Here is a 27,560-nt window from a genome sequence, read left to right as displayed (position 1 = left end):
CAAGCCAGGCTCGCCTGACCACACCTCGAGCGCCGTCCCAGTGCTCGCGGTCTTCGTGACAGCACCTCAGGTGTAGGTACTGCTTGTTGGAGAGCCCCACAGGAAATCCGGAGTATTGCGCATGCGTGCTGTCCAGAAGGCGCTTGAACTGTTGAGGCTTCCGTAGCGGGCGGGCGGAAGATGGCGGCGGCGGTCCTGGGACCGTTGGGTAAGGATTTCTTAGTGGTTAAGCGATAGAAGGCAGTCGAGGTGGAATCTGAATTGACGGCTTGTGTTGATGTTGCAGGTGCGTTATGGAAACAGAACCTGAGGAGCCAGGGGAAGCTCGCCTTGGGGTAAGTCTCTCGCTTCGGAGTTTCAGAAGGGCCCAAGGCATCTTGACTATTCTGCCAGTTGGTAACTGAGCGCCTGTGTGCCTCACTGTCCTTTAGGCTCTGGGGCTACTGAGGCGAATGAGACAGCCCGTGCCTCTACTTTGTCACTGTATTTTTCGCCACCTTATTGCATAAGCTTTGCAGGGATCAGGATTACCCATAACCCAAAGGCCATTGTAAATGCGTTTTCTGAACGTCTACTGTGATCTTTCTGGACAAGGTTAGACTGTTCCATCTCCATATGGAAGCGTTCAACTTTTCAAGTTACCTCTCTGGTTACTTGCTTACATGGGCAGTGATCGTGTTGTGGACAGCCCTGGTTTACGTCCTACCTGACGTTGTGTTTAGCGGTTTATATGCCTTAACTCATTCTCGTAACATTGTATGAGTAGGTACTGCTATACCCGTTTTTCAGACAAGGAAATTGAGCCCCCAAACGTAACATAACTTGCCTAAGGCCACTCAGTTGTAGGAAATTTTGAAGCTTTATACCAGAGCATTCCGTAACCCTAGGACAAAAGCATTCATTAAAGGTTAGGGTAAGTAGTCGCTGTGTTTCTCCCCAAAAATTAATTTTTAAAAAATCGGTATTTGAAAATTGGTAATCTGATTGTAAATTTTCTGATCTGTCCATTTGTTATTGACTTTGGTTTAGTTCATAGGCTTTGCAGACAGATGAGTTGTATATGAATCTGCTTTTTAACTGTGAATTTGGAAAAGTTACTTATTCTTAATAAGCTTCAGTTATCACTTTTATGATATGAGCGTTATATTACTACCTGTTAGGTTTTTAAAAATTTAAAGATTTTTATTTATTTATTTTTTTAGATGAGATCTTGCCATGTTGCCCAGGCTGGTCTCAAACCTAAGGGCTAACAATCCTCTTGCGTCAGCCTCCTGAGGTGCTGGAATTACAGGCACATACCATGCACGTAGCTCTAGTAGATTTTTAAAATGAAGTTCAAACAAGATAATGCATATGAAGTATTTAGTATGTTTGTGGCACGTGATAATCCCACTCTGAATTCTAGTTGCCATTAATGTTTTTATTATTATAAATTATTACTGAGTTCCCAATTATATTTGACCTTTTTCTAAGTTCTTGGGTCCCAGGGGGATGAAGAGGTGGGCTAAAGAAGAAAATAGGAAGCACTAGCTCTTAGGATTTGTCTGTACTCTTTCTAGATAATCTTCTATCACTCTTCCGCCAACCATGCTGATTTACTTACTGTTTCGGAATATACTGTGCACTTACTTGCTTCTTGGCTTTTCCTCCTATGTCCTTACATCTTGTCTATAACAGCAGTCCTACCCATTATTCAAACCTCTGTTTAGATGTTTTCCCTTCAGGAAGTTTTCTCTGGTCTCTCTAAAACTGAAAGAAATTAGTTTTTCCTTCCTTTTTTAGCATGTGTGCCTTCTATGGTGGCTTCATGTATATGTGTCTATGCCCTTTACTAGCTTGTGTATGTTATGTATCTTGGAGAGGTAGGGACATTTATTTATTGTTGAGCTCCAGCATAAGGTCTTACACAAGGTAAATATTTTGATGTTGATTTGAATTGTCTTCCACCAACTTGTATTAAGAAACTCTGAGCAAGAAACTTAAGCAGTTTGCCTTTAGTCTTTTCCTGTATGTCATGATACAAGAGTGTTAGATTTTGCTGGATAATCTCTAAGGCTATTTGCAATTCTGAAGTTATTACATAATTTTGTGAATCCTTACTTTGGATTTTCTAGTGGGGAAAATGACCATAAGAAAACTAAGTAGAAAGGTACAAATAATGTTCCTGATAACCACGTAAAATCTTAGCTTATAATCTGATTCAGTGATTAGAAACTTTTTTTTTTCCTCTTTTTTGGAGACAGGGTCTTGCTGTGTGCCCAGGCTGAAGTGCAGTGCTGTGATCATAGCTCACTGCAGCCTCAAACTCCTGGGCTCCCATCTCAGCTTCTTGAGTAGCTAGAACTACAGGTGCATACCACCACACCTGGCTAATTTTTTAGGGTTTTGCTGTTGCTCAGGCTTGATCTCTAACTCCTGGGCTCAAGTGATCCTCCTGCCTTGGCCTCCCAAGGGTAGGGATTACAGGCATGAGGCGCCTGGCCAGTGATTGGAAACTTAATTGCATATAGGCCCCAGACTAGAAATAAAAAAACTAAGGAAAGTTGTCTATGTAAAATGAGAGAGTAGGAGGGCCTGTGGCAGTGAGTAGAGTGTATTCCTCATCTAAAAACATTGAATTAGGTTAAGAAAAGTGCTGCTGACCAAGTAAAACATTTCTGCAGGATACACACACACACACACATATATATATATATACACTTTTCAAAAAAAAATTTTTTTTTTTTTAAAGACAATGTCTTGCTGTGTCACCCAGGCTGGAGTGTGGTGTCATGATCATAGCTCACTGCAGCCTTGATTCAAGCCATCTTCCCACCTCAGCCTCTCAAGTAGCTGGGATCACAGGTGTGCTCCACTACACCTATTTTTTTTTATTTTTAGTGGAGACGAAGTCCTGTTTTATTGCCTGGCTGGTCTGAAACTCCTGGGCTCAAATTATCTCCCACCTCATTCTCCCAAAGTGCTGGGATTACTCTGTAGGCTATATTTGTTAGCTGACTGACAGTTTTCAGTTTTTGAATTCCAAGCCTCCTATTTTACTGATGCATATATTTGAGAAGTTTTGTGACTTACTGAAGGTTACACAGTTAAATGTCAAAGTGAGGATGTAAACAAAATATTTTCTGGGACTACAGGTGCACGCCGCCACACCTGGCTAAGTTTTGTATTTTTAGTAGAGATGGGGTTTTACTATGTTGGGTAAGCTGGTCTCAAACTCCCGGACTCAAATGATCGAGCGCCTCGGCCTCCCAAAGTGCTGGGATTACAGGCGTGAGCCACCGCGCCCAGCCAAAAAAAAAAATTTATTTAAGAGACAGAGTCTCACTATGTTGTACAGGCTGGTCTCAAACTCTTGGGCTCAAGTGATCTTCCCACCTCAGGCTCCCGAGTCTCTGGGATTACAGGTGTGAGCTACCATGTCCAGCTGTACCACCCTTTAGATGGGGCATATCCTCTTAAGCTTTCCTCAGTTTCCAACTGTGTGTAAAATTTTGGCATATTTATTTACACTCAGTCCTCTTACCTTACCTGTCTCTGTATTCTTTCATTGATTCTACAAATATGTATTTAGTGCCTGCTCTGAGCTGGGAACTATTCTAGCACTGAGGATTTTGCAGAGAACAGGAACAGACAATAATCCCTTGCCATTATGGAGTGTACAATATAGTAAGGGGGGCAAGTAAACAAAATAAGTAAAATATAGAGTATATTTGATAGCGACATCTGCTTACGAGAAAATAAAAGCAGAGATTGGGAATAAGAAGTATGTGTGTTTGAGAGAGGAACTTGTAGTTTTAGATAGGGAAGGCCTCACTAAAAGATAGTATTTGAGTAAAGATTTGAAGGAAATGAGGAAGCATGCTGTGCTAACATCTGAGCAAACAGCATTGTGTACAGATTGAAGAGTAAGTGCAACAGCTCCGAGAAACCATACCTGGTGGTGTCCAGAACAATGACAAAAAGGAGAGGGACAGTGATAGGAGATGAGGTCAGAGAGGAAGGGGGAGTCATCAATCATATAGAGCCTTAGTATTTTTTGTAAATACTTTGGCTTTTATTCTGAGCAAGATGGGAAATTATTGTAAGGTTTTGAGCATTGGGGTAATATCTGATTTATGTTTATGAGTGGTTCTTTCTGGCTGCTGTGTTGAGAAAAGACTGGGGTGGGGATGGGGGAGCAAGGATGGAAGCAGAGACCATTGGATATTTCAGGTATGAGATCATGGTGGCTTAGATTAGGGTGGCCATGAAGGTAAGTGAATGGTTGGGCTCTGGCAATATGTTAACCACAGCTGACAGAGCTTGTTGATGCATTGGATAAGAGGTGTGAGAAAGAAGGGTGACACCAAAGTTTATGACCTGAGCAATTGGAAGGGTAGAGTTAACCATTTACTGAGCTAGGAAGACCTCCAGAGGAGCAAGTTTGAGGAGAATATTAGTAGCTCAGTTTTGGGTTTGTTAAATCTGAGCTGTTCGGTAAGCATCCAAGTAGAGATATGAGTAGGCAATTGGGTATATGAGTTTATAGAATGCAAAGAATGGATGTAAATTTGGGAGTCATCAATGCATGGATAATATTTAAAGCTGCAAAGCTGGTTGACTTCACCAAAGGAGGGAGTGTAGATAGAAAGAGTCCAAGGATTAGTTCCTGCCTGAGGCAGCCAACATTTACAGACCAGGGAGGGAGACAAGGAAACAACAAAGGAGACTGTCGGGGAGTAGCCAGAGACGGGAGAAGAAAACCCCAAGTGTCCTGGAGCCCAACTCAAGAAAGTGTCTCAAGGAAGAGCAAGTGACCAGAGATACTTAGGTCACTCTCAGATGAGAACTGATAATTAGAATTAGAATTTGAATTTGTCTGTATTTTCTATTTTAAGGTTGCTTCCTTTTGTTTTAGTTGAGTGTTATCCCAGCAATTGGCCAGGAGAGGGCACATAGGAACTTTTGATTTAATATTCTGTACTTCTAAATTAAGTACCCCATTTGGAATAATACTTTAATTTAATTTGATTATGGTAGTTTGGTCTTTGCTTGATAATTCAGTTTATGAATTATTTGAGTCCTGAAAGTATTATAAGAATTCAGAAAGCTTTGACATTATAAATTCATAGTATGCTTAATTTATGAAGCAACATATTTAATTCACCAAATATGTATCGAAGATTTGAAGAGCACAAGGTACTGTGCTAGACGGGCACAGCAGGTATGGGTCTGACTCAAGATATCTTTCAGATCGGTTTGTAGCAAAGGGGTTCATGTTTTTGTCATGCTGTTCGTGATGAGATGAGTGATAGAATTAAGGTTAGAAGAGGCCCTATGGATGATGTAGTCCAATTCCTCTTTTCACAGACAAAGAAACCAAGTTCCAAAGAGGTGACAGACATACTGTACCCTACTCACTAATTACAACTACATAGAAACATAAATGTTTATGATTATAAACTTGAGAAGAAACTTTGAAATTGTGTATTTAAAGCTTACAGTTCACAGGACTGATTTGGGGGGTGGGGACAGGAGAGATTAACTGTTCAAAGGGCCTAACTTTGTTTTATTTTTTATACCCTTTGAAAAAAAAACACGGGCATGGTGGCTCACACCTGTAATTCTAGCACTTTGGGAGGCTGAGATGGGTGGATCACCCGAGGTCAGAAGTACAAGACCAGCCTGGCCAACATGGTGAAACCCCATCTCTACTAAAAATACAAAAATTAGCTGGGTATGGTGGTGCGCCCCTGTAATCCCAGCTATGCTGGAGGCTGAAGCAGAAGAATTGTTTGAACCCAGGAGGCGGAGGTTGCAGTGAGCTGAGATTGCACCGTTGCACTCCAGCCTGGGTGACAAGAGTGAAACTGTCTCAAAATAAACAAACAAAACAGAAGCAAGGTCTTGCAGTGTTGCCCAGGCTGGTTTTGAACTCCTGGCCTCAAACAGTCCTCCTACCATGGCCTCCCAAAGTGCTGGCATTGCAGGCATGAGCCACCATACTAGGCCAAAGGGCCTAATTTAAAAAATAACACTAGCCATTAGTGTTTATCATGGGTTAGACATTGTAGGATGCACTATATTAATTATTAATCCATCAATAGTATTAGTAGGTATTATTCTCATTCTACAAGTAATAATATCTAAAGTTTATTGAGCCCTTTTAAGTGTCAGGTTAAGTATTTTACTTGCATTTGAGCTTCTTAAGAAGGCTATGAGGTAATTATTATTATTCTATTTACTGATGGGAAAACTGAGACCCAGAAAGTTATGTGACTTCCCGAAGGCCATTCACCTAGTAAATTAGAGTTAGGATTTAGACCCAGGTCTGCTTGACTCTGTAGCCTCAGCTGTCACCACCTGGCTTATATTTCATTAGCAAAATACGCCTTCATACATCATGTATCCTAATTTTGTGCTTTTCAGTTAAGACATTGGAACCTAAATGTGGAAGGCGAAGGCAAAGGTACAGATTTTGTTAGGTATTTTGATGACACTAATCTTGGTATTAGGATAGATGGTGAACTTGGGGTAAAAATGATACACTAGAAAAATAGATTTGTTTGAGTCTTTGGTCTAAATGGCTCGAAGACTAAAAACAAAGGTTTCATTTGCCAAGTAAATCTTCCAAGTTGCATGTTTGTATGAGAATATGCCAATATACAACCACTTGGAGTGTATAAGTCTGAGTTAAATGTTTACTCAGTATCCATGTACCAGACATTGTTCTTGGTGCTAGAATACGAAGAAAGTCAGACTTGCCCTTTAAATGCGCAACATCTGTACACTTAGTACAGTAACTCATTCTGTTATAGCCACTTATGATAGTACAGTGGTCCAAGTCATTGCTGTATGACCAGCAAGTATTAACGCGAGAATCATGATCAGAGAACAGATTAGGTGATGTTTCACATTGAGGTGACGTTTGAGCTAGAACTAAAAACAGGATAAGCATTTCATTCAGGAGATAATAAGGCAGGAGAAAACAATTTGAGTAAAGGCTTGTTCAGAGAACAATGAACATCTATGTGGCTAGGCCATAAGGGCAGGTTGGGTCTAGATTACGAAAAACCTTCCATGTCTTACTAAAGAGTTTGGACTTCCTATTGTGGGCAGTAGGGAAATACCAAAGTTTGCTGTGTTAACTTTTTATTTGGATATGCCCAGACATACGCAAAAGTAGACAGTTTGATGAACCTCCATGTGTCTGTCACCCAACTTCAACACTTACTACTTACAGCCAATCTTATTTATAACCTGTATTCTCTCTCATCATATTTTGAAACACTCCCCCCACTGTATCATTTTCATAAATATTTCACTATTATCTCATTAAAAAGCATTAAATATCCATTTGATATTTAAACTTCCAATGGCTTCATAACTGTCATACTTTTTAAATTATAATAGTTCACACATTGAAACTAATTGGTATTTTTGTTAAATCTCTTACTCTGTAGGTTTTTTATTCAACCCTCTCTTTTTTTTTTCTTGTAATTTATTTGTTGGAGACAATTGGTTGTTTTGTAGCGTTTTCCATACCTTGGATTTTACCAAGTGCATCCCCATGATATTACATAACATGTTCTCTTTTCTCTGTTTCCTATATTGAATCTAGGGGCTTGAGCCCCCAGTTTCATTTTGGGCAGGAAAGACTACTTTGTGGATGGTGGGTGGTGTGTTCTTCCATCAGGAGACACATAACACCTCCTTTATCCATTAGTTTATTAAGGATTACAAGATGATGCTATTATAATTTGCTATTCCTTCATTACTAACTTTATACAAGTCAAACTTTTCCTCATCTACTACTTGGCAACTTAATGGTACAGTTTGTATAGGAAAGACAGGATAAGTCCTGTCTTTTTCTTCATTCTTTCTCTTCATTCACCAGTTTTTAAAATAACAAGTTGGCTCACTAGCATCTTCTAATGGTAACTAATTTGTATTTTTCCTGGTTTTATTATGAACTTATGGCTTTAAACATATTTCATGTTTAAAGGACAATAACTACTACAGTTATTGTCCTCATTAATGCTTGGCTTGTCCCATCTTTGACTTGTTGGGCATCCACAAGTTGGCTCCTCAGTGCCTTTGAGATGACCTTGGTAATCTTTGATGGCTTCTTTGCTTTCTGATATGACAAGATGTTCTAGGCTGATTTGGTACGTTATCTGCTTGAGATCTGCAATCGGCCATTTCTCTCAGAAGTTTTGGTTTTCTTCAATAGGAAATGATATTTCAAGACCGTAATCTGGGAAGTAGGGGTGCTAATTGCTACTAGATTGGTCATTGCTTCTACACCTCTTCAGTGGAGAGATGTAGTACTTACTGGATTTTGGCTGAACCTCTTCTGCTTGTTTCCATACCAAGAATCCCAGTACTCAGTGACACTGAAAAAAAAAGGATAGTATTAGAATATTACATAATTATTCATTTGCTTATTTCAACAGAGGTTTTTAAGCTGGAGGATGACATGAGTCGCTCTGAATTATAGAAGGGTAACTCATTTGGTACTCAAGCAGAGAAAGATGGATTGGAATTGGGCAAGTTGATGGAAGAGAAATCAATTAAGAGGCTGTTGCTATATAGGATGGTGGCAATTAGAATGGAGAAGAGGTAAAGCATTTGAGAACGATTTCAGGGGAAGCATCTGTAAGACTTGGTAACTAGCTCTGGCAGGATGAAAATCATTGGGAAGTCGAAGCTAAACTCTAGCACACAATTCAAGAATGATTTTATTTAGTGATACAGGGGAGTAGCAGATGCTGGGGAAGATGGGAGAGAGAGAATGACTAGTTGTATATTATTAAAGCAATTGAAGTGTGGGGGAAGAGGTCAAGGAATAGTGAATTTGGGATCTTCATCAAGTCTCAGCCCATTAGTTTAGCATTCAAAGACAACCACTCTAGCCTCAGTGACCTTTCCAATATTTTCCAATATTTAACAAATTCTCTGACTCAGTCAGACCTCCTCTTATTTCCCAACTCTGTACCTCTGCATAGATGATACATGTCGTTGCCCCATTCCTCTGATAATTAGTATATTAGTCCATTTCACACTGCTGTAAAGATACTACCTGAGACTGGGTAACTCATAAACAAAAGACATTTAATTGACTTATAGTTCCGCATGGCTGGGGATGCTTCAGGAGACTTAGAATCACAGAGGAAGGTGAAGGGGAAGCAGATAACTTTTTCATAAGGCAGCAGGAGAGAGAGACAGTGCAGGGAAATTGCCACTTTTAAACCATCAGATCTCATGAGAACTCCCTCACTATCACGAGAACAGCATGGGGGAATCTGCCCAGTGATCCAATCACCTCCTACCAGGTCCCTCCCTCAACATGTATAGATTACAATTGAAGATGAGATTTGGGTGGGACACAGAGCCAAGCCGTATCAATAACGATGTTCAAGATTCACCTGAAGTCACCTCTGAAATACTCTGCTGTTTCCTATATTTTAGTTACATGATTTCATATTGTCTTCTAATTGTTTTGTGCATTTGTCTTAGTTACTTAACAAAGTTGGGCAATCTTACAGGTCAGATCAGAGAGCTCATTATGTCTTCTCTAAATCTTTCTTAGGAGTGGGTGACTTATAGAAGACAGTGTTATTGGCCAGTCCGGGCAAGAAATCTTGGGTTAATATCTATTAACGGTTTGACTTATGTGCGTTTACTTTCTCTCTTGTTAGCCTCTGTAACTGGCTCTTTGTTGTCTTTAAAAGTAGTCTCTATTAATGAATACCTCTGGAATATTTCCACTTGTGATCCTTAAATTGTTTTCATCAAAATGGAGCTGATATGGTTCAAAAGATATGTAAACTCTACAAAAAGGTCCCCTAAGTGTCTGTTGTTTTATAGGCTTCTTTCATTTCAGTGTTTTACCTCAATCATATATCCACACAAGTGCTTCTCTTGACATTTCTCGAAAATGGGAGAAGAAGAATAAAATTGTTTATCCTCCTCAACTGCCTGGAGAACCTCGGAGACCAGCAGTAAGTTCGTGGGTAGAAATAATCTCTTAATTCTGGTAATGCTCTTACTCTTAAGCGGTTAGTAAGGATTTATTATTCTGTGTTAAGAAATTATACAACCATTTGCTCTAATTGACACAGATGTACTAGATTTATCTCTTTGATAGTTGAAAAGGATTGTTATTCTTTACTTATTTGTCTTTACTTAACTTCCTGTATTAGGGACCTTAACTCTAAAACTAAGCTAAGAGTTTAAGACATACTGATTTTTGACTCTGAGAGGCTTGCTGAGTAGCTCTTAATGATGGAGCATATGGAGTTGGCAAGAATGACTTAAATTATTGGCCAATGTTTAAATTGTGTATATGATTTTCCAGTGTTATATATTTGAATATAGACACTGTTTTTTGCTTGTTTGTTTTGCAATTTGAACCTAAAGTTTGAACTTAATCATTGGATTCCTACTGGAGATTAATCTTACCATTATCTGCACAGAATAAACAAATAACTTTTCAACTTTCCTATTTTGTCATGACATCACAACTTGAAAGATTTGTCAGTCTAGGCTATTAAGTATTGACTCCATTTTGTTTGTTTTATTTTATTTTATTATTTTTGAGACAAAGTCTTGCTGTGTCGCCCAGCTGGAGTGCAATGGCATGATATTGACTCACTGCAACGTCAGCCTCCCAGGTTCAAGGGTTTCTCCTGCCTCAACCTCTGGAGTAGCTGGGATTACAGGCGCCTGCCACGACGCCCGGCTAATTTTTGTATTTTTCATAGAGACGGGGTTTTGCCATGTTAGCCAGGCTGGTCTCCATTTTGTAATTAACCAAAATTTACTAAATGAAATGTTACATAATTGCACAAATATCATAAATAAAAAATTTTCTGTAAGTAATGAACTTTTTTTGCTTCTTACCTGAGCTCTTTGGAATCAGTTATTAATTGGAAATAAATTATAACAGTATTTGTCAAGTCCAGAATCTAACAGCACAATTTTGTTGTGTGTGTTTGTTTTATATCTTTAAATACTAAAAAAATGTAATTTAGGATATATCCCAAGTGGCAAAATGCAAATAGTTGGTAGTATGTCATCTGCTTAACTCTAGCAAATGATGAACACTATCAGTTCAGTAATTTGTTGTGTGTTGTATTTAATGAAACTATTCTGATTAACTTTTTTGTATCGTTTATCCTTCTTATACAAGTGCCTGTGGGAAGACATTTGATTCGATTTGATATAAGTACTCTGGAAAACCTTAATTTCTCTATTTTGCACAGATTTTGTTTCAGTAATCCTTTGGGGGATAAATTATGACATTGGGAAATAATGAACATTTTCTGACTTTAAATAGTATTTAGTAATTTAATATTGGTGTATCAGTTGTATCTTTTATGACTGGGAATACCAATACCCTTCATAAATACCTAACTTGCCAGGAATAATGTATTCACTGGCCATATAGTTCACAATACTGTGCTATAATGTACAATGTCTCTTAGAATTTCCAATCTGCCAGCTGCAACCATTATTAAAATCAGTTTTATCTGTAGCTGAAAAGAGGGCCAGGTAATATCTACCATTCTACCTAAGTCTGATCTTTTGCATTAGAATATATAGTCAATAAATAATAGTGGATGGGATAGCAAACAAATCCCGTAGCGGTAAATTAAAATGAACGTTACCAATGTAGAGTTGTTTTAGGTTAGTCCTCATATTTTTAAGACTAACTTCGTAGTTTAGCTAGCACCAATTTCCAAAGAATATAGATTCTTATGTAGATTTCATCTTATATGGGGCTTCATATAAAGAAAATGAGCCAGAGAGAAATTAAAGGGCTTTCTTTATGATAGTCACACCTTGTTAATTCGGGCTTGAGTTTACTTTTGCAGTGTCTTTGAAAAAAGCTATGTTAAATAAATGAAAAGTGTAATGAGACTGTCAAGACTCCTTGAGCTACCATTTCTTATTTTTTCTCTTTTTCTTCACTCCCCCAGCAACCATTTCTATATGAGACATATTTTTAATTTATGAATTAGTCAACATGCTGATAATAATACATTAATGTGAATCAGAATCTCATAAAGCTCTAATAAGAACTTTTTTTTTTTTTTTTTTTGAGACAAGGTCTAGCTCTGTTGCCCAGCTGGAGTGCAGTAGCATGATCTCGGCTCACTGCAGCTTCCACCTTCTGGGCTCAAGCGATTCTTGTGCTTCAGCCTCCCAAGTAGTTGGGGTTACAGGCGTGTGCCACCATGCCCAGCTAATTTTGTATTTTTAGTAGAGATAGGGTTTCTCTATGTGGTCCAAGCTGTTCTCAAACTCCTAGCATCAAGTGATCCACCCACCTTGGCCTCCCAAAGTGTTGGGATTACAGGTGTGAGCCACCGCAGCTGGCCTAGAACTTTTTTTTTTTTTTTTTTTTGAGACAGGGTCTCACTCTGTTGCCCAGGCTAGAGTGCAGTTGTGCAATCATGGCTCACTATATCCTTGATCTCCTGGGCTGAAGAGATCTTCCCACCTCAGCCTCCTGAGCAGCTGGGACCACAGGTACATGCCACCACTTCCGGCTGATTTTTGTATTTTTGGTAGAGACGAGTTTTTGTCATGTTGCCCGGGCTGGTCTCAAACTCCTGGGCTCAAGCGATCTGCCTGCCTCGGCCTCCCAAAGTGCTGGGATTACAGGCATGAGCCACAGCGCCTGGCCAGAACTTTTATTAGGTAACACTTTTTCCTCATTTGAATTATTATATGCATTTAAAAATAAATTGATTTATTTAAAAGTTATTGATTTAGACATTTTATAATTTAGACATACATTTATTTCGTTTGAATAACTATTTTATGTATCTTATCCTCACTTTATCTAATTTGCTGTATAGGTCAGTTAATGGCAGAGATATATAACTAGGCCTTCCGACCTCCAACTTTGTTACTTTATCTATTTGCTTGACACTTACGTACTGAGACTTTGTCTCGTTTATCTTTAGAAAGTGCCCTTAGACATTTCACCTGCCCAAAGTAAATGCTGAGGTTTTTTTTCAGTTTTGGAAGAGGATGATTGAGTAATTTTCGCCTTTCTTGTAAACACTTCATTCCTTTTTGCCATCCTCTGGTCAGGATTACAATTTTTTATATGTGTAAAATTTGAGGGTAATCATACAAAATTAAGGTTTAAAGGTATCCCACCACAAGAATGCACAAATTAAAGGGTCTTTTCTATATAAAAGATTTCATTGAGTGGATTAATTTTTGCAGATTATTATTATCAGTCGTGACAGTTCTTTCCTCTCCCTGTCTCCCCAGGACACTTTATTGCTGAAAATGTAATTAGGCTATTGCTATAGTTTCAGGCTGTCTGCTTCTATTGCAGCTGAAATCTGCCACATATTAAAAGATGGCCACTTGAGAAAAATGCTCTTTCTAAGGCATTTGAAAATGTCCAGCAGGAGTCAGAATGTTAGAAAGTTTTGAGACCACCTTGCTACAGTTTCCCATAACACGTTTTCTAATTTTTTTTTTTAAGTGGCAGTTTGGTATAGTAGTGGAAAGAAAGTGGGTTTTAGAGTCAGTAGAGGAACTTTTGAAAGTAGATGTGTTAGACATTGTATCAGATGTATCATACTTTTTCTGTTCTTTGAATTCCAACTTTGTCTCTTGCAAACCTGTGGTCTTAAGTCACTTGATTTCTCTGATTTTCAGTTTATATAAAATATTTCCTCTCTCAACTCATAGAGTTAGACTAAATGAAATAATGAGCAAAAAGTGCTTTTTGAACTATACATTGTAATTAAACAGGACATACCTACCACTTTAAATAGAAGATAATAGAAGCTAACATTTACTGAGAAGTTACCATGTGCCAGGCACTATAAAATAGTTTCTTGGAATAGGTTATTTTATTTCCCTCTAATTATAATTTTATTTATTTTACAGAAGAGGAAAATTAGAGAGAGGTTAAGTAGCTTGCTCAAGATTATGTAGCTAGTAAATGACAGAGTTAGGATTCAAATCCAGTCAGTCTGATTCTAGAACCTATGCTGTTGACCAAACACCTAGAATATTGGCTTTTCACATGAAAACACTTACTTTGTCCATTTTGCCATTTTTCTCCTCATTAATACTGAACTTTTTCTTCTTGTACTTTTCTTTTGTTCTTTTAATCAGCTAAATGTTTTCAAGATACTTTAATTTAAATCTTTTAGTATTTCTTTGGATAGAAATGTTGCAAGTGATGACACAAACCAGCCATTGTATAGTTTCTATTTCTCCCTTAGTAATCTTTTAACATAGTGAGACTTTGGAAAAATACAACTTTATGTAGGGGAAAATAATCTTTAAATTCTTAGTAATGTTTCTGTTTCTTATGGCAGCATTTTCTTTAGGCCTAGAAAGTAAAAACTTTAATAACAGTATATGTTACTGCCATTTTGTGATAAACCTGCTAAAATGTTCTTTCTGTCCTTTGTTTTCCTATTTGTAAGGAAATCTACCACTGTCGAAGACAAATAAAATATAGCAAAGACAAGATGTGGTATTTGGCAAAATTGGTAAGCTACAATGACTATTACCATATAATAATTTAGGAAAGAAGCTATGAGTTCCGCTCCCCAACCCTCACCCCAGGATTTGAAAAACAAAAAAGATTTGTGAGGAATATGATACAATTGGTAGGTAACCAAAAGAATGATTGTTCAGAGATGTATGATTTTCCTTAATTTTCACCTTTTTCTGAGAAACTAAATCACATTGGATAGATAGATACTAAAAGGCATCAGGAGTTTGGCTATAACCAGAGAATCCAGGAAATCTACTTATTTATCTGTAAACTTGATTCAACCTGTTTTGAAACAGTTGGTTTTATGTTTTTTCCCCTAGGAAGTGAAATTTGTAGATGAGGGGAGACAGAAGCAGCAAATGTACACGTAATACATTTATCCTATAGGAGAAGGAGATGCCTTGAATGCCTAGCATAGTCGTTACCAACCTGTGGTCTCTGTCATGTTTACTGTCCTTTAATGTTATTGAAACTATTACAGTCTCAGTTTTATGGTTAAAATGTTTGTTTCATTTTGACTAAAAGAGAATAGTATTGATTTGCATTTCTCTGATGGCGAGTGATGATGAGCATTTTTTCATGTGTCTGTTGGCTGTATGAATGTCTTCTTTTGAGAAATGTCTGTTCATATCCTTTGCCCACTTTTTGATGGGGTTGTTTGTTTTTTTCTTGTATATTTGTTTGAGTTCTTTGTAGATTCTGGATATTAGCCCTTTGTCAGATGAGTAGATTGCAAAAATTTTCTCCCATTCTGTAGGTTGCCCGTTCACTCTGATGGTAGTTTCTTTCGCTGTGCAGAAGCTCTTTAGTTTAATTAGATCCCATTTGTCAATTTTGGCTTTTGCTGCCATTGCTTTTGGTGTTTTAGACATGAAGTCCTTGCCCATGCCTATGTCCTGAATGCAAATCAAAACCACAATGAGATACCATCTCACACCAGTTAGAATGGCAATCATTAAAAAGTCAGGAAACAACAGGTGTTGGAGAGGATGTGGAGAAATAGGAACACTTTTACACTGTTGGTGGGATTGTAAACTAGTTCAACCATTATGGAAAACAGTATGGCAATTCCTCAAGGATCTAGAACTAGATGTACCATATGACCCAGCCATCCCACTACTGGGTATATACCCAAAGGATTACAAATCATGCTGCTATAAAGACACATGCACACGTATGTTTATTGCGGCACTATTCATAATAGCAAAGACTTGGAATCAACCCAAATGTCCATCTGTGACAGACTGGATTAAGAAAATGTGGCACATATACACCATGGAATACTATGCAGCCATAAAAAAGGATGAGTTTGCGTCCTTTGTAGGGACATGGATGCAGCTGGAAACCATCATTCTTAGCAAACTATCACAAGAACAGAAAACCAAACACCGCATGTTCTCACTCGTAGGTGGGAACTGAACAATGAGATCACTTGGACTCAGGAAGGGGAACATCACACACCGGGGCCTATCATGGGGAGGGGGGAGGGAGGAGGGATTGCATTGGGAGTTATACCTGATATAAATGATGAATTGACGGGTGCTGACGAGTTGATGGGTGCAGCACACCAACATGGCACAAGTATACATATGTAACAAACCTGCACGTTATGCACATGTACCCTAGAACTTAAAGTATAATAAAAAATAAATAAAAAATTAAAAAAAAAAAGAGAATAGTATCTCCTCTCAAACTTGTTTTCTTCTCTTTTGCTTGGGTTCAATTCACTGATTTTAGAAGTTACTCAAATCATGTAAGGCTTTCATTGAAAAGGAAACATTGACTTTGTAAACTAATTTATTTTCTTTTGTCTCTCACCCTTTAATTCTAGATACGAGGAATGTCTATTGACCAGGCTTTGGCTCAGTTGGAATTCAATGACAAAAAAGGGGCCAAAATAATTAGAGAGGTAAACTTACAAGTTTGGGTGTGGTAGGGAATGGGGAACTGGGGAATGCAGCTGTTTTGCAATTATTAGTAAGCTTAGCCTAAATTATGAATAAATTTTCTGTTGTAAATGCATATTTTATATAATACAGATTTAGGGTGCTCAGTTTATTAAATGTATGTATGCTTAGGAATGTTGTGTGCTTTAGGTGTTTATTTCCTGAGATGCTTTTATTTCCACCAGATATTTATCTGTTTTTTACTGCTTATGATGTGATGAACTTTATTTTTAGTGATTTGGGGCTTGGTGCATATATTTGTATACATGTATGTGTATATTTGTGTGTATGTATCTGTGTTTGTATATATATTATTTATTTCTTGGAGCAAGGCTGAACTTCAAGGTATACTTTTTCAAAGATTTTTTTTTTTTCCTATAAAGGAGAATTTTTATAACTACATAATTTTGTAACTTAATGGAAAGAGCCCTGGACTAGAACTCAAGAGCCTTGGACTCTAGTATTTTCTCTGATCTTTTTCTTGTGACTGGGCAAGACCCTTAACCAGTCAGTTTCTGTTTTTCTCACCTAAACTATGTGGGATTGGATTAGATGGCTCCTAAAGATCCTTCTAACTCTAAATGTAGCTAATTCACTAGATACAAATGTGCTGATGGTAATTGTGGTGACTCATTCTAGGAACATGAATATTCTTTTTTTATTACATATGTATTTTTCTTTTTTTTCTTTTTTTTTTTTGAGATGGAGTCTAGCTCTGTCGGACAGGCTGGAGTGCAGTGGCACGGTCTCGGCTCACTGCAGTCTCCGCCTCCTGGGTTCAAGTGATTCTTCTGCCTCAGCCTCCCGAGTAGCTGGGACTATAGATGTGCGCCACCATACCCAGATAATACTTTTGTATTTTTAGTAGAGATGGGATTTCACCATATTGGCCAGGCTGGTCTTGAACTCCTGACCTCAGGTGATTCGCCCACCTCGGCCTCCCAAAGTGCTGTGATTACAGGTGTGAGCCACTGCGTCCGGCCTATTTTTCTTTTTTAATAGTCTTGTTACAAAAAGTTGTATTGATTATTGTCCCTTACCATCTGGGGATATCAGCATTATTTTCTATATATTCAGTTAATTCTCACCAAAAGTCAGTTCATACCTTTCAGTTTAGTGGTAATAGTTAAATAGTTGAGATTGGTAGATTCAGACTTCTAAAAGATTCCTTTGTAATGCTATGATTTTGCTATATTTAATTCAATGCAGAATGCATTTACAAGTATTCGTTGTGTACCCAGCCATGTACTACATTCTTTATCTTTTAAGGCGTAAAATTTTGATCTGGTTTCTGTTATTTCTGACAATTGTCTTTTTTTTTTTTTTTTTTTTTTTGAGACGGAGTCTTGCCCTGTCACCCAGGCTGGAGTGCAGTGGCGCCATCTTGGCTCACTGTAACCTCCATCTCCTGGTTTCAAGTGATTCTCCTGCCTCAGCCTCCTGAGTAGCTGGGACTACAGATGCGCGCCACCACGCCTGGCTAATATTTTTGAATATTTAGTAGAGAAGGGATTTCACCATGTTGGCCAGGATGGTCTCGATCTCTTGATCTCATGATCTGCCCACCTCAGCCTCCCAAAGTGCTGGGATTACAGGGGAGAGCCACTGTGCCTGGCACAATTGTCATATTTTTACAAAAATGTGTTCTTGTATTTTTACAAAAATGTGTTCTGGAGGAAGTTAATTCGATATCCATGGAGAGTAAATTTGATAACCTCTTCAAGGAAATTATTATATCAAGTGTGATTTTCTCTACTTGTCTGATGTTGAAGGTTACTCTGCATCCAAAGTTTAAGGGTTTTTATTTTATTCTAGTTTTTAATTAGATTTTTGTTTTTTTAGAGGCAGAGTTTCACTCCATTGCGCAGGGCTGGAATATAGTGGCACGATCACAGCTCACTGCAGCTTTGACTTCCTGAGCTCAAGGGATTTTTGTCCTTCAGCTTCCCAAATAGCTGGAACTGCAGGTGTGCGCCACCATGTCCAGCAATTTTTTTACTTTTGTAGAGATGGGCTGGTCTCGAACTCCTGGCCTCAAGTGATCCTCCTGCCTCAGCCTCCCAAAGTGCTGGTATTATAGGCATGAGCCACCATCCCAGCTAAGACTTTTCAGTAAGATTAAGCTATTTAGTTTCATGAACTTTGTGTTTGTTTTTTAAGATAGGGTCTCTGTTGCCCAGGCTGGAGTGCAGTGGTGCAATCTTGGCTCACTGCAACCTCCACCTCCTGGGTTCACGTGATCCTCCAGCCTCAGCCTTCCACGTACCTGGGATTAGAGGTATGTACTACCACACCTGGCTGATTTTTGTATTTTTAGTAGAAACGGGGTTTTGACATGTTGGCCAGGCTGGTCCCAAACTCCTGGCCTCATGTGATCTGCCCATCTCGGCCTCCTGAAATGCTGGGATCACGGAGGTGTGAGCCACCGCATCCGGCCTTGGGAACTTTTTGACAAGTTTCTGACTCAGAGACATAATGTTCCTTCCCAAGGGTACTGCTTACAAGTGCCGCTATCTCCTTTATAGCTTACACATGTCATTTAAAACTTAGTAGGATGGGCTGTGTTCTCTGCATTTACAATTCTTGGTCTAAGGAAGGAAAGCTCCTGTCTCCTTTGTACTCTTATCATTTGATATTCTCTTTTTAAAATTGACTATGGAAGCATGTGATTAGCAGTCATAGTACAGAGATCATGAGAGATGAGAAACTTAATTCCATTTTACTTCAGGGTTAGCCAATTAAATGCTTTTCTTTTTCTTATTTAAGGTTCTCTTAGAAGCACAAGATATGGCAGTGAGAGACCACAATGTGGAATTCAGGTCCAATTTATATATAGGTAAGATTTTTAATATTCTTAGCATTAGAAAATGTCTTCCAGTAGTAATGCCATATTTTTTATCTAACAACTGTCTTTAATATCTAACTCCTCAGGACTTGGTTTGTCAATGAAAATTGCTAGTAATGGCTTATTCTTCAGCCATATGCATGTCAATTTTAATTTAGTGTAAATGACAATAACTGTACTCTTTTACTCTTACCTGTTCTGTAATGAGACTGAGATCATAAAACCAATTGCTAATAATTATTAAATAATAGATAACAAGACTGGTACATAGAGTGGTACTTTAATTGTAATATTATAACAAATAGTATAACACATTTTTAAAGTTGTTTGTCAACCACAAGGAGGTAAATAAAGAATCACAGGTGCATTTAAAAAATGTTTATTGGCCGGGCGCGGTGGCTCAAGCCTGTAATCCCAGCACTTTGGGAGGCCGAGGCGGGCGGATCACGAGGTCAGGAGATCGAGACCATCCTGGCTAACACGGTGAAACCCCGTCTCTACTAAAAAAATACAAAAAACTAGCCGGGCGAGGTGGTGGGCGCCTGTAGTCCCAGCTACTCGGGAGGCTGAGGCAGGAGAATGGCGGGAACCCAGGAGGCGGAGTTTGCAGTGAGCTGAGATCTGGCCACTGCACTCCAGCCTGGGTGACAGAGCGAGACTCCTTCTCAAAAAAAAAAAAAAAAAAAAAAAAAAAAATGTTTATTTATAATGTGCCAAGCCAGGTACCTAATCCATAAAGGTGTCCTGTAATTTAACCTTCCAGTTATCAAAATGGAAGTCTGTTGAATTGTAAAAGCCAAGGGGCCTTGGAAGGCTCAGATGACCCAGATATGTTTGTTCCCCTTTGTTACTACATCCTGAAGCATTATCTCTGCTTTTACATGCTTGTTCCACATCAGATTAAATTAATGTAAGTTAAAATGCTTTGGGAAGCATGGTGTTCTGTACAAATGTAAGGAATTGTTTTGCTGCAGACCTTCACACAGTTCTTTTCCGAGAAGGAGATTAATGTTTATTACAAAGCTCGCTTGCCTCTCAGCACCATGGGAAAGTGGAGCAATGGTTGGAGTTACTGTTTTTTTCTCACTACAGCAGCAATTACTCCTAACCTCAGCAGTTTTATAATCAAACAAAGAAGATGTTGAAGCAAAATTTTCTCAATCTGCCACACCTACATATCTAAGAATTATTTAACTGAAAGCTGTGTTAAATTCAAGATATGGGGAACAGCTACTCTCCAGATGGAGCAGAAAGGGCTGAATCATTACACAGGAATTAGTTGTATTTTATAATTTTTCAACAATTAGAGTGAAAAATGTTTATCTAAATTCTACTTTTTCACATAGTGTCTGTACTAGTTAGGTTAAAATCTCAGTTCAACTCACCTGGAATTGATGCTGGCCACCACACCTCCTGAAATTCAAATTAGTTGATTTTCAGTTGAAATGCTTTATTTTAAAGCTGAATCTTGTATAATTTTATTCTGATACATGCAGAGATTCAGAGGGAAATCAAAATGGCAACTCAGAAGATGCAGGGTCATAGTAGTTAATCATAAGCATTTTCTTCTGGGAGCATTATGAATAAATAATGTTAGCGAGAGCTTGGAATCATTGGAAGCGACGAGGAGAAGACCATTTGCTTAAAAACCTCTTGGTGATTTTTCCTGCTCTGACTCAGAATATCAAATCAAATTTAATTAATTTTATGCAGTTTCACAGGAATATGAGATTCTTAGCTGATAGACTTTCTAATGGACTTCAGATACAAATGAAATACGATTTGTCTTTAAGCCTTTTTCAATAACCGTCTTTAAATCCTTTTCAATAATTGTAAAGAGAGATAGGATAAAGAGCTTAATCCTGTTGTTCCAAATGAAGGAGCAGGGTCCACTGTTGCCATTAAGCAAAAACATGCTTAACCAATCCTACATAAATAGCCCTTTATTTTATCTTTATTTTTGGAGATGACTTGCTCTGTCACTCAGGCTGGAGTCCAGTGGTGTGATCACAGCTCATTGCAGCTTTGAATGCCTGGTCTCAAGTCATCCTCCTGCCTCAGCCTCCTGAGTAGCTGGGACTACAGGCACGTGCCAGCACACCTGGTTAATTTTAAAATTTTTTGTAGAGATAGAGGTCTCACTTAGATGCCTGTGCTGGTCTTGAACTTCTGGCTTCAAGCTGTCCTGCTGCCTCAGCCTCCCAAAGTGTTGAGATTACAGGCATAAGCCACATTGTCTGACCTTTTAATCCAGAGTTCTTTTGCACATTTCTGCGGAAAAATCTGTGCCTTACCTGTACTCTCTTTTCATCTACTTCTGTGTTGATCACTTAAGTAGGGCTAATAAGTTTGGATTTATATTATGATTTTTAAAATTTTTCATTCACTAAGAATTTTGATGCCTAATTCCATAATCAAAAGAGATGAGTACCCTCAGGAAGAGTATGATGTGTCAGACATTTTATCTCTGTATTTGTCAAGCTTCTTCTTAAGAATCATCTTGAGGTTGTTATTTAAAATATAGATTCCTAGGCCTTGGCACAGACCCGCTGGACTTGAAACCCCAGTGGAAAGGCCTGGGAAGCTGTTTATTTAATAAACAGCTTAATAATAATCAATAGTTTAGTAAACTATTGATTCTTAACCATAAAATGTGGGTAACTGATTTATCTTACCGTGTTCTTAGAAAAGGCCTAGACATTTCATTCCATAAACTTCTGTTAGAGTTTTGAAAGACTAGTTACTTATTGGCTACTATTTTGGTTCAGCAATGGTTCTTTCAGTACCCTGAAATAAGGGTTAGGCGTTTTAAAGGAAGTGCTTTTTTGATAGCATATGTTCTCATTATATGGTAATTCTTTCAAATGCCTGTCATTGGTCTAAAGCTAATGCCTGGTGTTGCATGACCATAGATTTAGAAAGTTCATTTCCCTTTCCAACTTATAATGATGACTAATGACACTGTGAATAGACCTTAACAAGTGGACATGGACTAATAATCTCTCCTTAGTGATTCATGGCATCTAAAGTGAATCACTTTAGGGAAAGTGATGACTGACCTTGTACATCAGTCTTATTGGCTGAGAGAAGGTGGGAGGGGAGGGCTTCTACTGTTACAATTTCAAGATTTGTATTTACCTAAATACTACTAATAGGAAATATTTGCTATGTGTATATATACTTATTTATTTATGTATTTATTTATTTTGAGACGGAGTCTCACTCTGTACCCAGGGTAGAGTGCAGTGGTGCGATCTCAGCTCACTGCAACCTCTGCCTCCAGGGTTCAAGCAATTCTTGTGCCTCAGCCTCCCGAGTAGCTGGGACTACAGGCATGCGTCACCACGCCTAGCTAATTTTTTGTATTTTTAGTAGAGATGAGGTTTCACTATGTTGGCCAGGCTGGTCTCGAACTCCTGACCTCAGGTGATCTACCCACCTTGGCCTCCCAGGATGTTGGGATTACAGGCGTGAGACACTGCGCCTGGCCTGAAAATATTGGCAATATTTTAAATTCATTACACCTGTTGGGCATTATCTATAGAAAAACAGTTTGTCTTCACTTTTGAGATATCTTAATGTATTCTTTCATTCAAAAAATATTTGAGTACTTTCTGTGTGCATACTATCCACATTAAATAGGTGATGTTATATCTTTTGTGTCATTTTAAAACATTTAACACTTGTAGTTCTTTGACAGTAGTATTTCTTTGGAAGAATGCATACAATGTTCTTCTGAATTACAGTAATACCATGTATACCATTAGTATTATATGTACTTGAAAAACTTTGTAACTTATTTCAGAATTTGATTAGATTTACCGGAGACCTCTGTATTGAAAAAATGAAATTAATTAGCAGATGATGTATTTCAAAATTATTTCTGTTCCTATGGATTGTGAACTTTTGGGGCAATACAAAAAGAGTATAAGTTTGGTTGATGAGGTGACCTTTACAGATGAAACACAGATGCTTATAAAGACAGCATATGATTTGGGACTAAAAGGAGTAATACAGACAAATGGTATTGTTGGAGTAGACAAGAAAAGATCAATATGGGTTAGAATAGTTGTGGAGACTTGCTAGAAAAAATTGACATAGGCATTTGGGACTCTGGAGGAATGTCCAGGAGAAGAGGAGATTTTTAAAGTGGGGTAGCCATACATGCAGAGGTACATAGGTTGGAATAAGCAGTAATAGTGTAGTTCAATGAGGAGAGCAGTATGAAGGAAGTAGAAGTTTGACCTCGAGTAGATAAAATGAGAAGGGTAGACTGGGCCTATATTCCAGAAAACTGAACATGGCAGGCTGTGCATTTGGTTCAAACTATATCAAAGAAGTTTGGGTAAGAGATTTACGTTATTAAGATGGTGTTTTAAAACTATTAACGATAAGCGGTAGTTTTGAAATTGTGCTCTGTGGGGTGTCTAGGAGTGAGACCCTTGATATTTTGTTCACCACTATATCCTTGGAGCCCAGGACAGAGCCTGGTACCCAGTAAGAACTCAAAAATGTTTGCTGAGTGAATGAATGGCACAGTTTTGGGTCTTCCTGGACCCACGTTTCAATAAGAACAGATCAGCATTACAGTGTTTTATACATCAGGCTTCTACATATTGTTTCATTTTACTTGAAATGGTTCCATATATAAAAGCAGTTTGAAACCCCTAAATATGGACTTAGTGGAGGAGAGTGGAGGAGAGGAACCAGAAAACAGTTTGGCAACTATGCTCTAAGTCCCAATTTCATTTACACCTCGGGGTGGCTGTGTTGGGTATTTCCATTACAGTATATTAAAGAATCTTAGGATGTTTTAGAAAAATTAATGTTTTTGTTTTGACATAAAGAAATGATGGCATCATGGCTTTAAGATATGCAGGTGATCTTTTATGGCTTTAAGATGGAATCATGACTGACATTTAGCAGGCATTGAACTTCTGCTTTTGTGCAGATCTCTGTAAGCTTGTGTTTTGGGGGAGATAGAAGGGAAATGGGAGCCAACGTAGACCCTGATGGGATTGATCATTGTGATCTAGTGATCCATTGAATATTTGGAAATTGGTGCTCAAGGTGGATAGAGAAGTGATTTGGGATAGAAGCAGCTATCACATTTGTAAAATGCTTTTTTTTTTTTTTTTTTTTGAGACGGAGTCTCGCTCTGTCGCCCGGGCTGGAGTGCAGTGGCCGGTTCTCAGCTCACTGCAAGCTCCGCCTTCCGGGTTTACGCCATTCTCCTGCCTCAGCCTCCGAGTAGCTGGGACTACAGGCGCCCGCCACCTCACCCGGCTAGGTTTTTTTTGTATTTTTTAGTAGAGACGGGGTTTCACGGTGTTAGCCAGGATGGTCTCTATCTCCTGACCTAGTGATCCGCCCGTCTCGGCCTCCCAAAGTGCTGGGATTACAATGTAGCTTGAGCCACCGCGCCCGGCCTGTAAAATGCTTTTTAGAAGTTTTCTGGTCTCACTGTTCTTATTTGTAGGTTTCCGCTAGACAGGTAGATCCAGGGGACGCACTGTGATGGTGTTTTCTTATAAAGTGATTTGTGTAATGCTGCTTTCTCTGGAAATTTGTAAACTCATTTTTTCAGTGCCCACTAAATGAAGTTAATAAAAGGGCAGTAGATCTTTCCCTATCTCACTTAGATCCTAGGCAGTTTTCACTTTCATTCTTGGCTTTCACTTTGGCAAAGCTAGCAGGCTTCTGCTGAAACCCACTTCACTAGAGGATATTGTAGTTAGAGAGTTGTCAAGCGCATACTTTGATATAGTCCCTATATTTATAAAGTTATGTCACAGTAAGTGTATAAGAATGATGAGTGTTGAAATGGATAATTTAATATGTATTCTGTAGATTTTACCTGTTTAAAAGGCTTATTAACTAAACAAGTAGCTGACTAAATACATTCAGAAAATTGTAGAAGGTGACTGGCTACTACTTTGAGTTACTGTGGGTGAACAGGTGAACAGTTCTTAAGTACTTTTTTTTTTTTTTTTTTTTTGAGACAGAGTCTTGTACTGTTGCCCGGGCTGGTGTGCAGTGGTGGATCTTGGCTTGCTGCAACCTCCACCTCCTGGGTTCAAGCAATTCTCCTGCCTCGGCCTCCTGAGTAGCTAGGATTACAGGTGCCCACCACCACACCTGGCTAATTTTTTTGTATTTTTAATAGAGACGGGGTTTCACTACATTGGCCAAGGTTGAACTCCTGACCTTGTGGTGATCCGTCCGCCTTGGCCTCCCAAAGTGCTGAGATTACAGGCGTGAGCCACCGCGCCTGGCCCTTACATACTATTTAAAATATTTCTTTAAACTTCCAAGGTCAAATTTTGATATACAGAAGTGGGGAGGGGAGCTGAGGGGGCATTTGTGCCAGAGTTCCTAAAACTGGCTGTGAATCAGAATTTCTGGGGAGAGTTGTGGTATGGGTGTTTACCCAGGATGTAATTTCCAAGGCCCACCCCAAATATACTGAATTAGAATCCACAGAGGTGAAGTCTCAGCATCTACATTTTAATTACATTCCCTAGGTTAGTCTGATGTGGCTTGTCAGAGAACCAGCATTTGGGAGCCACTGACTCCAGTGGCTTCTCATCACAATTAGAATAAAATAAAAAACTCCTTGCCTGAGCCTACAGCGCCCTGTGTAATCTTGACCTGGCTTTATCTCTAATGTCTTTCCCTTGTTTGTGCCCCTCTTCCCCTTGCTTACTATGCTTCAGCACGCTAGTCTTCTTTCTTTTCCTAAAACAAGCCAAGTACATTCCCACCACTGGGCCTTTGCACTTGCTTTTTCCTCTGCTTGGAATACCCTGCCCCTAGATATTCGCATAGATGATTCATTCTGGTCTTAAATCATATGTCTCTTTCTCAGGGATGCCTCTTGACACTACCAGTCTGAAGTCCCCTACACCCCACCATTGTCTGTCATCTGGTTCTGATTTATTCACAGCACTTGTCACTAACTGAAATTATTTTATTTTACATTTTTCTTCTCCAGAATGTAAACTGCTTGGAGGCAGGGGCCTTGCCAGTCTTGTGCACTCTTACTTCTTCAACACTAGAATAGTGCCTGGTCCTTAATGTTCAGGAGATGGTTGTTTTGAGACAAGCCTGCTCTAGCCAACCAGTGAGACCATGTAATCTCAGAATCCAGTCAAGGAAAGGACAGAAATTGCTCAGCTGATCAGGCTTGTGGATAACACTCATTTCCTGTAATTCTCTTTTTCTTCCTGTTTAGCTGAGTCTACCTCAGGACGAGGCCAGTGCCTGAAACGCATCCGCTACCATGGCAGAGGTCACTTTGGGATCATGGAGAAGGTTTATTGCCATTATTTTGTGAAGTTGGTGGAAGGGCCCCCACCTCCACCTGAGCCACCAAAGACAGCAGTTGACCATGCCAAAGAGTATATTCAGCAGCTTCGCAACCGGACTATCATTCACACTCTGTGATGAGGAGATTCAGACTCCACGGTGTATATATGTTGCCATTTATTTTCTAAAAATAAACACAAATTGAAGACAAATGCTTTTTATGATTTCTCATTGAATTATTGAAACAGTGTGTAACTGCTAGTTGTATATGAATATTTATAAGGCTTTGCCCATTTCTTTTGAGCCTCTGGGCATATTTGTATGCATTTGCGACTTGGGAAGGCAAATCAGCTTTAAACATAGTAACAAACTATATTTCAAAAGGCTTTTTGAGTAACTTTGAAAGGGAATGTTAACTTTCCAACTGCAGGTGGCTGTTTTGATACTGGACTTGAATAGTGTGTTATGAGGTAAGAAAATTGTTTTTATTTCACTTAATTTTCTCTTGGGAACATGGGAAGTTAGAGTTGGCTGCATGTTGTTTCATTACAGTATTTTAGGGCTTTCAGTGGTACTGTTTTTCCTTTCACTGTTGGCCAGTGAGTCAAGAATTATATTTTCCTTTACTGTTTTAGCAGTAACTTGAAACTACAGGAGTTTATTAGATATACGAATCTAAAACTCCAAAAACCTTTAACTTTGAAAATTTTCTTTTGGTTAAGTAAAGCCTGTTTTTATTTCTTCTTCCAACAGTGCTTTATATTGTTTGGATATCTTGTTTAGGATTGATTTATTTTTCAGGGTAAATTCAATTACTGAGAGAGGAATTGAACCAATCTCAGCATTGCATTCTAAAATGAGGCAGTAGGTGGCACTCAACCTTTTATTAGCAGAAAATTGTTAGTTTCAAATTAGAGTGTGCAACACTACTTCCCTC

The 27,560-nt window shown here is 38.6% G+C and overlaps 1 protein-coding gene across 1 annotated transcript; it reads left to right on the top strand.

The window, feature by feature from the left end:
* Window positions 1-114: 114 nt before the first annotated feature.
* MRPL22 (mitochondrial ribosomal protein L22) lies at window positions 115-26,830 on the top strand. The gene is made up of 7 exons (XM_010360552.2): window positions 115-208; window positions 287-335; window positions 9,866-9,983; window positions 14,451-14,516; window positions 16,356-16,433; window positions 19,237-19,306; window positions 26,550-26,830. The coding sequence occupies exons 1-7, from the start codon at window positions 181-183 to the stop codon at window positions 26,759-26,761; spliced, it is 621 nt and encodes a 206-aa protein (XP_010358854.1). The 5' UTR covers window positions 115-180; the 3' UTR covers window positions 26,762-26,830.
* Window positions 26,831-27,560: the final 730 nt, after the last annotated feature.

The sequence above is a fragment of the Rhinopithecus roxellana genome, chromosome 3, assembly GCF_007565055.1.
Source record: "Rhinopithecus roxellana isolate Shanxi Qingling chromosome 3, ASM756505v1, whole genome shotgun sequence".
NCBI lineage: Eukaryota > Metazoa > Chordata > Mammalia > Primates > Cercopithecidae > Rhinopithecus > Rhinopithecus roxellana.
The sequence above is the reverse complement of the archived record's forward strand: the minus strand, read 5'-3'. Positions and strand labels throughout refer to the sequence as shown.